Here is a 12,075-nt window from a genome sequence, read left to right on the forward strand (position 1 = left end):
ACTGAATTCAGCTTAGAGCACAGAAGACAAGGAACTGGATGGTAGAAAAACCAACTGTTCAAGGAACCAGGAATCAAACGTTCTAATGTTCCTGAACTGTAGTGTAACTTTGGTTAAAACATGAGGATCTCTGGGCTTGTTTTACCATATGTAAATTAAGAGTATTCAAGATAGAATTTTGGAAGGTAAGTTGTTGACTCTGATACTTTAGAAAACAAATTTTTCTTATGAGTAAAGTCCCCAAATTGCCATCTTTGGAATTTAAATAGTAAATAGTGGGTTATCAGGTATTTGTAAGAATCTGTTCTGCAAGCTTGCTTCCATCATTTTTTGAAGACCCTTGGGAAGATGTGGAACAAAAAAGCAACAGAAATGTGTAGTCACATTTAAGAGGCACTTTTATTTTTGCCAACTTAAAAATATTAAGAAGCATATTAAAAAATATGAATATCTCATAAAACATTTGAAATACTATTATTCCCTGTGTATTGTGGACTTTTTTTTTTCTTCTAATGAATACCGTTCCATTTTTAGTTCTAAAGAAGTTTTTTGTAGGTCACTGTGACAGTGCTAGGCTGACTTCTTTCCCAGAAACAGTCATTTCAGCTGTGATAGGAATGACTTGTTCCATGGGTCTGTCCTTACTTATTGTGTGACTCTGGGCAAGGGCCTTCATCTAAGTCTGTCTCTGTAAAGGGGCACTAAAATAACACAATTTGAGTCACAGTGCCTTACACAGTAGGGGCTGAAAAACAAGGTAGATTAGAAAGAACTTGGGGCAGAAAGACTTGGATACAACCACCAAGCACTGCTGCTTACTAGCTTGTCACTTGGGCAAGTGATTTCACAGAGGGGCTAGTAACTCTTAAATTCTTATCTTTTAAAATTAAATGATAATATACTAAAGTGGCTATTACACAGTAGTACTAAGCAATTAGTACTTTTATTAATAATTCTATACAATCTAGAAAGTTGCACAAAAGTTAGTATTTTCTTACAAAAACATCACTTAACAAGGACATCCGAAAGCAATGTAATACACATTTTAAGAGTTAAATGGCACTGTTTTCATAATCTCTTGGTATTTTATAACATGTAACCAATAAATACTTCAAAATGGCTTATGCTGGCTGGGGTCTTGCTGCAGAGTGATTCTGGGGCTCTTGGGCTCATTTTACAATAATTTTCTTCTAGTTGTTTTATGTTTGGTAACAACTTACTATAATTAGCATTATAGCCATAGTATATATTTCAATGTGTTAACATACTCAATTCCAAAACCTATAGAAGAAATTTGATTAGGTTTCCTAATGGCCCATGAAGTCTGTTTGTAAATTACATGATGCTCCAAGTTCGAAGAAAATGTCAGCTTGTAAAATATTATTTTCTTTCAGAATTCAAGACACATTTAACATATGGATTTTACAATAAAGTTTATTAGCTGTTCTCCTCTTTCTCATAAATGGAATGGATAATGTTGATAATCCTTTACAAACCAGTACTCACTTGTTTAAGAAACTGTAATGAGGAGGTTGTCAAAAACACATATTTAATAAACTCCAAAAAGCAAAAGGAAGGCAAACAATATTATTAATATAAAAGACCAGAGAAGTTGATTTCTGAAATCCTATCTACCTTTCACTAAAATTTCTTAAAATTGCCCACCATGAAGATCTGTGCAACTCTAATGCAGAGCAGCTACAAGAGGTGAAAGGTGTGCAGTCTGAAGGGAAAACACACACACAAGGCTTTTCCTTCTTTGTCTACCAGTGAAAGGAGAAGTGGAAGGAGAGGCAGAGGGCCAAATCCAAACCCAATGACAAGAACAACAGTAACAAAGAAACCCAAAACAAAACCAGGAACCATCTGAAAACTTCTGTAGAAAAGAGGAGAACATGCCTATACTTTTGTATGTAATCTAATTTCCCTAAAGGTTCTTTCCACAACCACCATATCCCTGTTTTCAGTTCACGTGATTAAGGAAGATAAAGTCTAATCAATTAATATTTAATTTAAAAACCAAACAAAAAGTTAAGAGTAGGTGGCAAAAGAAAAAATATATTTTAAATATATATATGTTTGTGTGTGTGTGTGCAACTATGTAAAGAAAATAATTCCCATAGTTACAGAGTTTAGTTAAAGAAAGTTTTATATATATTTATATATATATATATATATATTTTATTATAACAAAATAGGCAGTTACTGTGGGTAAAATATTCATTAAAATCTGATCCCTAAGAATACATTTAAAGTTTTAGACTAGGAATTGGACTCCTTTTCCATTGCCATGGGTACTACATCATCACTAGAATGTCTGTTCTGCCTGTATTTACGTGTATGAAATTTTCTCAACCTTCTGTGTAAAAGGTGAGCTCCCCTAGCACCTAAACACGGCCTCAATTCAGAAACTGTGATGATCATTATGTTTGAACAACTTTTGTAAGACACTATAAATAGTGTTGCACAAGTAGATTAAAAACATTTAAACACTGCTATTCCTAGCAAATGTACTAAGAACCCTCAAACAATAAAAGACTTGAAGAACTCTTATGAAAAATGAATATCCCTTGTGAAATAATGCAAGTTAACGTAGACATTAATTTTGAAATTAAAAACCATATATTTTCCTTATTTGTCTATAATGAAATATTGGCTTTGATAACACAAGTCAACTGAGAAAAGGACTTGAGAGTTAATATATTGGCCAAACCATGCTATTAAAGTTAAGCGTGCACTGTTGCTCAAAGTTTACTAAATCACTGTTTAACACCACTTTTCTTTCATTTATACTGAAATTTGAAAAGAATGTATATAAAGCTTTTCTGAAAATCTCTTAAAGTTACTTTCCCTTAAACATTAAGGAATTTTACCACAATTTCCCAGTCTCCCCAAATCCTTAATAGCTGGTCAGGCCATTCCACCTTTAGTTCTGAAAAATGGCCACAAACCAATAGCGACATAAAGTAATACAGATGCTACAACTTGAAGGAGACACCAGATGTCAAAACTAAGCACAACCATAGACCATGATGAGTGGGATATGATTCAACATGGAAGGAGTATTGCAGACAGACTCCAAAAGGAAAGGGCAAAGAAATGTCAAAGAAAATGAAATCGTGGAAAAGAGAAACCGAGAAACATCAGTCTTCATAACTTTTCTTTTGCTGGAACCCATATGTAAGGACCAGACTGTTCTTCTATGATCTGCTTCACTTGGTTGTAAATGTCTTCCAGCGTATCTCCCTGTACAATAGCTGTAACAGAAACAAAATCAGAAACCTCCATTAACTGTCTATCTTTACCATTACAATCATTGGTGAAATAGAAGCTAGGTCTTAGAACTAGTTATTCATCCAGCAAGAGACCATTTATGTATTGTTTGCTTAGTAGTAAGTGCTCATTTCATTAATTTTCATATTTGAAAAATGTAAGAATTTTTATTTTAAATGCTGATTGAAAATGAGACTTGGCAATTTTTACTTAGTTTTGTGTATTTGGAAAATACACACTGAAGTATCTAGAGGCAAAGGGGCATCTGCTTGCAAGTTACTCTTAAATGTTTCAGAAAAAAATTAAATGTGGTAAAATGTTAACATTTAGAAAATATAGGTGAGAAGTGTATGAGAATTGCTGATACTATTCTTGTGATTGTTCTAGAAGTCTGAAATTATTTTAAAAAAAGAAGGAAAAAAGCACTTGAGTTACAACACCAAGGCATGTGATATACTTATGAACACCTGAGGAATACTTTAAAGGACAAAATGAATGGGAGATTTGGGAATTGCTACCCACTCATTTCTTTTTAATAGTATCTTAAAATGGATCAAAATTTATGAAGTGTAAGGGAAAAGTCAGTTTCACAGAAGAAATCAAGTCTGAATCTATTTTTCTCCAGTCTAGTATGTCCTAATCAGCAACTTAAGAAACACTAAATTTCAAGATTCCTCATCAGCACTGCCTAAGTTAGATGAATTATTCTGAAAACCACAGTATTAATTACATAGTATTAACACCTAGTATTAGCCACAGTAAATAATTACTGATAGATGTGGGCATAGTTCAAAATCCATTTCAATAGGTCAGTTCATATGGCTCCAAATCAAAATTCTATTAGGGCACTGACACACATGATGCCAACCTGTGAAATGTTCAGTAAATTCTTGTTCCAGTTTCATGGCTCTCTCAAATGTCTTTCTGGCTTGTTCTTCTGTTAGACGCTTATTCATTTCCCTATGCAAATAAATTTAGGAATTGCTAATTAATACATTATAATACTTTTTGAAAAAAGATGATGAATTAGAAGAGACACATAAAACATAAAATCATGAAAAGTTGAGGTTTGTTGAGAATATATATATGTCATTAAAAATTAGATTTAGGGGCGCCTGGGTGGCTCAGTCAGTTGAGTGTCCAATTCTAGATTTCAGCTCAGGTCATTATCTCAGGGTCACAGAATTGAGGCCTGCATCAGACTTTGTGCTGAGCGTGGAGCCTGCTTAGGATACTCTCTCCCTCTGCCCCTACCCCACTCTCTCTCTAAAAAAAAAAAATTGGATTCAGTCACTAAGTATATAGCTTTATGCTTGGAATGACACAGGGTTTCAACACACTTTTGCATTGGCTCAAGGCAGCCAAAAAAACTAAGCCTTAATGTCATAGTTTTCACTCTGATCAAAATTTCATATTAAGATCTACCTACCAATTTACAGGTAACAAAGGAGACACATGAACATATCGAAGAACACCATGAGAAGGCAATCAGTAAAATATAGTCTAGGGAGAACTTTGCAGAAGAAATGATTTAACGAATAAATTGAAAAAAAAAAGAGAGATGGAGGGAGAGTCTATAGATTAAAATACTTAACAACCAACTGTCACAAGTAGATCTCACTTGGAACTTGATTCAAACCAATTGGAAAAACATAAGCAAAACTTACGAAACAATCAGGAAAATTTGAACTATCTGATGATATAAAAAGTTGTTTTAGGTGTGACATCATAGAGATGTTTTCTTTTTAAGCTTTTAATTTTTTTTAATGTTTATTTTTGAGAGAGAGGGACAGAGAAAGGGGGAGGGGTAGAGAGATAAGGAGACACAAAATGAAGCAGGATCCAGGCTCCCAGCTGTCAGCACACAGCCCGACGTGGGGTTTGAACTCACAAACCATGAGATCCTGACCTGAGCTGAAGTTGGATGCCTAACCGACTGAGCCACCCAGGTGCCCCTATTTTTATTTTTTAAATATTTATTTATTTTGGGAGAGAGAGAGAGAAAGCACAGGCCGGGGGAAGGGCAGAGAACGCGGGACAGAGACAATCCCAAGTCCAACACAGGGCTTGGAGATCATGACCTGAACTGAAATCAAGAGTCAGAAGCTGAACCATCACCATAGAGAGGTTTTCCAATAACAGAATTCTTATCTTTCAAACATATAAAGAAATATATAGATAAAACCATATAATGTCTGGGATTTGTTTCAAAATAATCTGGTGCAGAGGGGTAGGGAGGTGGTGGGATAGATGAAACAAGATTGGTCATAGCTGGTAATTATTGCTGCAGCTGGATGATGGGTATATGAGAATTTGTTCCCAACTTAAAGGGAAAGCATTCAATATTTCATCATTAAATATGATGTTTGCATATATGTATATGTATATGTATGTATATTAGAAACAGTGTGAGCAGGGAAGAATGGCAAAGGGAGAGAGAAAGACTTTTTTTAATGTTTATTTTTGAGAGAGAGAGAGAGAAAGAAAATGAGCAGGGGAGGGGGGGCAGAGACAGAGGATCCAAAGTGGGTGTTGTGTTGACAGCAGACAGCCTGATGTGGGGCTCGAACTCACGAACTATGAGATCATGACCTGAGCCAAAGTTGGACACTTGACTGATTGAGCCACCTACATGCCCCTAGAGAGAATTTTTAAAGCAATTTTTTAGCTTTTTCAAGTTATGTGTGGAGCCCAATGTGGGGCTTGATCCAACAACCCTGGGATCATGACCTGAGCCGAAATCAAGAGTTGGATGCTCAAGTGACTGAACCACCCAGGTGCACCAATGCTTGCTTTGATATTTTGTAAATGACCTTCGTCAGATTAAGGAAATTACCTTCTGTTCACAGTTTGCAGAATGTTTGTCACGAATGGATGTTAATTTTATTAAATGCTTTTTCCGCATTTGTTAAAATGCTCATATGTTTTGGATCCTAAAATCTGTTAATGTGGCACATTTACATGGATTTTAGAAAATTAATTAAAATTGTGAAAAAATATACATAACATAGAAGTTATTATTTTAAACATTTTTAAACATACAGTTCACTGGCATTTGTATCTTCACATTGTTGTGCAACCATTACCACCATCTACTCCTGCAATTGTTTTCATCTTGTGAAATCAAAACTATATTAAAAATAACTACCCATTCTCATCTCCTCAGCCACTGGCAACCACTATTATACTTTCTGTCTCTGTAATTTTGACCACTCTGAGTACCTCATGTAAATGGAATCATACAGAATTTGTCTTTTTGTGACTGGTTTATTTCACTTAGTATAATGCCTGCAAGGATCATCCATGTTGTAATATACTGGAGAATTTCCTTTATATTAAATTTATTTTGTGTTTATTATTTTTTTTGAGAGAGAGAGAGAGAGAGAGAGAGAGAGGCAGGCAGGCAGGCAGAGAGAGAGAGGAAGACACAGAATCCAAAGCAGCTCCAGGCTCTGAGCAGTCAGCACAGAGCCCGATGTGGGGGCTCAAACTCACGAACCGTGAGATGGTAACCTGAGTTGAAGTTGGACGCTTAGCCAACTGGGCCACCCAGTTGCCCCTCCTTTATATTTATAGACCATATTTTGCTTATCCATTCATCCACTGATGGGTGCTTAGGTTTCTTCCACATTTTAGTTATTGTGAATAGTGCTACTATAAACATGAGTGTACAAGTACTTCATCAAGGAAGCAGTATATACCCAAAAGTGAAATTGCTGGATCATACGGTAACTCTATTTTTAATGTTGGAGAAATCACCATACTATTTTCCACAGCAGCTGTGCCCTTTTACATTAATTCCCACCAACAGTTTGAGAGTTCCAATTTTTCCATGTCCATGTCAGCAACTTGTTTTTTTGACAATAGCCATCCTAATGCATGTGAGATAGGATCTCATTGTAGTTTTCATCTGCATTTCCTTAATGATTAGTGATGGTAGCATCTTTTCATGTGCTTATCAGCTGTATCTTATTTGGAGAAATGTCTATTCAAGTCCTTTGCTCATTTTTGAATTGAGTTGTCTTCTTTGTTGTTTTAGTTCTCTCTATATAATGGATATTAATCCTTTATTAGATAATATGATTTGCAAATACTTTCTCCCATTCTGTGGATTGCCTTTGTACTCTGTAGATAGTGTCTTTTGATATACAAAACTGTATTATTATATTTTTTTAATGTTTATTTTTGAGAGAGAGAGACAGAGTGCAAGCAGGGGAGGGCAGAGAGAGAGGGAGACACAGAATCTGAAGCAAGCTCCAGGCTCCGAGCTGCCAGCCAAGAGCCTAACACGGAGCTCGAGCCCACAAACTAGGAGACCACGACCTGAGCTGAAGTCGGATGCTTAACTGACTGAGCCACCCAGGCACCCCTTATTATTATTTTAGAGAGAGCATGAGTCTGTGAGTTGGGGGAGAGCAGAGGGAGAGAGATCTTAAGGACTCATGCCTAGCGTGGAGCCTGACATGGGATGGGGCTCTATCCCACAACCCTGGGATCACAACCTGAGCCAAAATCAAGAGTCAGATGCTCAACTGACTGAGCCACCCAAACGCCCCCAAAATAAAATCTTTTAAAAATAATAAGAGGCGCCTGGGTGGCTCAGTCAGTTGAGCGTCTGACTCTTGATCTTGGCTCAGGTCATGATCTCACAGTTCGTGAATTTGAGCCAGGTGTCAGGCTCTGTGCTGGCAACACGGAGGCTGCCTCGGATTCTGCCTCTCCCTCTCTCTGCCCCTCCCTTTCTTGTTTTCTCTCTCTCAAAATAAATAAGCTTAGACAAAAAATATTTTATTTTTAAGTAATCTCTACACCAAACATGGGGTTCAAACTCACAACCCTGAGTCACACGTTCCATAGACTGAGCCAGCCAGGTGCCCCGATATACAAAACTTTAAAATATTCATGGAATCGAATCTGCTTTTGTTGTTACCTGTGCCTTTGGTATCAGATCCAATAAATCAATGCCAAATCCAATGTTGTTTTCTTCTAAGAGTTTTACTCTGTTACATTGTTACATTTTACTTTTGTTACATTGGTCATTGATCCATTCTGAGTTAGTTTTTGTATATGGCGTCAGGTAAGGGTCCAACTTCATTCTTTTACATATAGATATCCAGTTTTCCCAGCACCATTTGTTGCAAAGACTGCCCTTTCCCCCACTCAGTGGTTTTGCATCCTTGTCAAAAGTCATATATAGGGCTGTTTACTTCTGACCTCTTTATTCTACTCCATTGGTCTTTCTAATTTCATTTTTTTCCCATCATGATAAGTGTACTCTTTAATCCCCATCCCCTATTTTCTCCATCCCTCTACTCACCTTCCCTCTGGTAACCATTAGTTTGTCCTCTATAGGACAGTTTGTTTCTTGTCTCTTTTTTCCTTTACTCATTTGTTTTGTTTCTTAAATTCCACATATGAGTGAGATCATATGGTATTTCTCTTTCTCTGACTTACTTACTTTCTCTGACATTATACTTTCCAGCTCTATTCATGTTGTTGCAAATGACAAGATTTTTTTTTATGGCTGAATAACATTCCACTTTATATACATACCACCTTTTTTTAATCCATTCATCTATTGATGGACACTAGGGCTGCTTATATAGTTTGGCTACTGTAAATAATGCTGCAATAAACATAGGGGTGCACTGGTGCACATATCCCTTTGAATTAGTGTTTTCGTATATTTTGGATAAACACCCAGTAGTGTGATTCTTGGATAATAGGGCAGTTCTGTTTTTAATGTTTTGAGAAACCTCCATACTGTTTCCCACAATGGTTGTACCAATTTGCATTCCCACCAACAGGGCATGAGGGTTCCTTTTTCCTGCACATGATTATCAACACTTGTTTCTTGTTTTTGATTTTAGCCATTCTGACAGGTGTGAGATGATATCTCACTGTAGTTTTGTATTCCATTGGTCTTACATATGTGTTTATACCAACAGCACAAGTTTTGGTTACTGTAGCTTTGCAGAGAATTGTGAAATCAGGAAGTCTGAATCTTCAAGTTTGTTGTTGTTCTTTTAAGACTGTTTTGGCTATCTGGGGTGGGGGGGGAGGGTCTCTTGAGATTTCATATGTATTTTAGTATGGGTTTTTCAATTTCTATTTTTAAAAAATTTTTAATGTTTATTTATTTTTGAGATTGAGAGAGACAGCACAAGTAGGGGAGGGACAGAGACAGAGGGAGACACAGAATCTAAAGCGGGCTCCAGGCTCTGAGCTGTCAGCACAGAGCCCGACGCAGGGCTTGAACCCACGAACTATGAGATTGTGACCTGAGCTAAAGTGGGACACTTAACTGACTGAGCCACCCAGGCACCCTGGGTTTTTCTATTTCTGCCAAAAATGTCATTAAGATTTTGACAGACATTGCACTGAATCTGTAGATCACTTTGGGTAGCACTGACATTTTAATGACATTAAATCTTCTAATCCATGAACATGAGAAGTGTCTCCATTTATTTATATCTTCTTTATTTTCTTTCAGCTATGTTTTGTAGTTTTCACTGTATGTGTTTTTCTTTCATTTCCTTGGTTAATTCTTAAGTATTTTGTTCTTTTTGATGTTATTGTAAATGGAATTGTTTTTGTAATTTCCTTTTCAGATTGTTCATTGTCCACATATAGAAATGTAACTGGTTTTTGTGTTGATTCTGTATGCTGCTACTTTGCTGAATTTATTTATTAGTTCTAATAGTTTTTATGTGCAGTCCTTAGGGTTTTCTACAGATAAGATCATATCATCTGCAAACGGATAATAATTTTATTTCTTCCCTTTCAATTTGGATGCCTTTTATTTTTCTTGCTTAATTCCTCTGGCTAGTATTTCCAGTACCTATGTTGAACAGAAGTGGTAAAAGTAGGCATCCTTGCTTTGTTCCTGCTCTTAGAGAAACAGCTTCCAGTCTTTCACTGTTCAGTATGATGTTTGCTGTGGGTTTTTCACACATGGCTTTTATTATGTAGAGGTAGTTTCCTTCTATTATTTTGTTAAGTGTTCTTAATCATGAAAGGGTATTAAATGCTGCCAAATGTCTTTTTTCCCTTTTTTAAGGTAATCTCTACACCCAAGGTGGGGCTTGAACTCACGACCCTGAGATCAAGAGTCACATGCTGTACCAAATAAGCCAGCCAGATGTCCCTGTCAGATGCCTTTTCTGCACCAACTGAAATGATCATGTGTTTTTTCCTTCATTTTTGTTTCCTTCATTGTGTTGTTATATTATGTTGATTAATTTTCATGTCAAACCACCCTTGTATTCCAGGAATAAAACCACTTGGAAATGGTGTATAATCTTCTTAATATTTTGGTGAGTTCTATTTGCTAGTATTTTGGTGAAGATTTTTGCATCAGTGTTCATAAGAGATACTGGTCTGTAGTTTTCTTGTACTATGTTTCCTTCTCTTGTATTATGTATCTCTTTCTCTTCATTTTTTTGAAACGTTTGAGGAGGATTATTGGCATTAGTTCTCTAAATGTTTGTAAAATTTACCAGGGAAACCACTAGCTCCAGGGGGCTTTTCTTTGTTGGGAGGTTTGATCACTGATTCAATCTCTTTAGCAGTTATAGGTCTATTCACATTTTGTATTTCTTTTTGATTTAGTCTTGGCAGGTTTGTGTTTCTAGAAATTTGTTCATCTAATTTATATAATTTTTTGGTGTACAATTGTTTATAGTACTCTTATAATCCTTTTTATTTCTGTAGAATCACTGTCTTTTTAGATTTTAGGAATTTAAATATTTTTTTCTCCCTTTAGTCCACCTAGCTAACAGGTTGTCCTTTTGTTCTAATAATCAACTTTTGGTTTCACTGATTTTCGCTACTGTTTTTTATTCTTTTGTTAATCTCTGCTCTAATCTTTATTATTTCCTTCCTTTTGTTAGTTTTGAGTATAGATTGTTCTTTTTCTAGGGGTAGGGGCTTGCAAAAATGGCTATCTGCCTCCATGTCTGCACTTCCACAACCAGAAGAAGCAATCAGCTATTTGAGCACAATTCTCTAAAATTGGGAGAACCGAATCCTTATTGCCCACCACCTTGGCCCCCACAAACTGCCCAAGAAAGGCATGTGTGGCCCTGCTATGGGGTGAAGGTGGGGATATGGGTAGCTGCTACCAGGTTAAAAGCTGAGATTAACAAAAATGAACCATTCAAAACTTCCCCTAGAAGCTGCAAGCCTTCAAGACTGCTGCATTTCAGAGTAGTTACTTCTGACAGATTCTGTTAAGTCCAATTGCTCTCTAGGTGGGGAAGTGTATTCCTGGTGGTTCCTACTCCACCTTCTCTCTAGCTCCACCACTGGTTAATTTTTAAATGTTTACCTAACCTTGCATTCTTGAATAAATCCAACTTGGTGGTTATATTTTATCTTATTAAAAAAAATTAACTGTTGAACTCAATTTGTTTATATTTTGGTAAGGATTTTTCCATCTATATTCATGTTAAGATTGGCTTATCAGAATTCATTTCCTTATCATATTCATTTATTTTACATAAAATTAATTGAAGAATCTGGGTAAGATCTGTATTACTAAGCTTTGGCAGAATTTAGTAAGTCCTGTTGGCCTAGTGTTTTATTTCTGGGAAGGTTTTTCATAAAAAAGTTAAGTTCTTTAGTAAGTTTAGGACCAGCTTTTCTATTTTTTTTTTCCTTTTCTATTTCTTAAGACTTTTTTGAAGTTTTTTTAAAGTATAACCTTCAAACATAGAAGACAATCGTAAATATATAGCTTGATGAATTTTTACCAACTTACACTTACCTGTGTATCATCTAGTACCTAGATCAAGATACAGA

General features: G+C 36.0%; 1 protein-coding gene across 9 annotated transcripts in view; it reads right to left on the bottom strand.

Annotated features, from left to right (window-relative positions):
* Nucleotides 1–1,416: 1,416 nt before the first annotated feature.
* The window catches only part of DLG1 (discs large MAGUK scaffold protein 1), a 268,993-nt gene continuing 258,334 nt past the window's right edge, over nt 1,417–12,075 (bottom strand). For all 9 annotated transcript variants that reach the window (XM_049628362.1, XM_049628367.1, XM_049628366.1 and 6 more), the window contains 2 exons: nt 4,142–4,233; nt 1,417–3,257 (listed from right to left, as the gene is read on the bottom strand). In XM_049628362.1, coding sequence (XP_049484319.1) covers nt 3,151–3,257; nt 4,142–4,233 — 199 coding nt within the window. In that variant the 3' untranslated portion in view covers nt 1,417–3,150. The remainder of the gene's footprint in view (nt 3,258–4,141; nt 4,234–12,075) is intronic.

Source organism: Panthera uncia, chromosome C2 (genome assembly GCF_023721935.1).
Source record: "Panthera uncia isolate 11264 chromosome C2, Puncia_PCG_1.0, whole genome shotgun sequence".
In the NCBI taxonomy this organism is placed as follows: domain Eukaryota; kingdom Metazoa; phylum Chordata; class Mammalia; order Carnivora; family Felidae; genus Panthera; species Panthera uncia.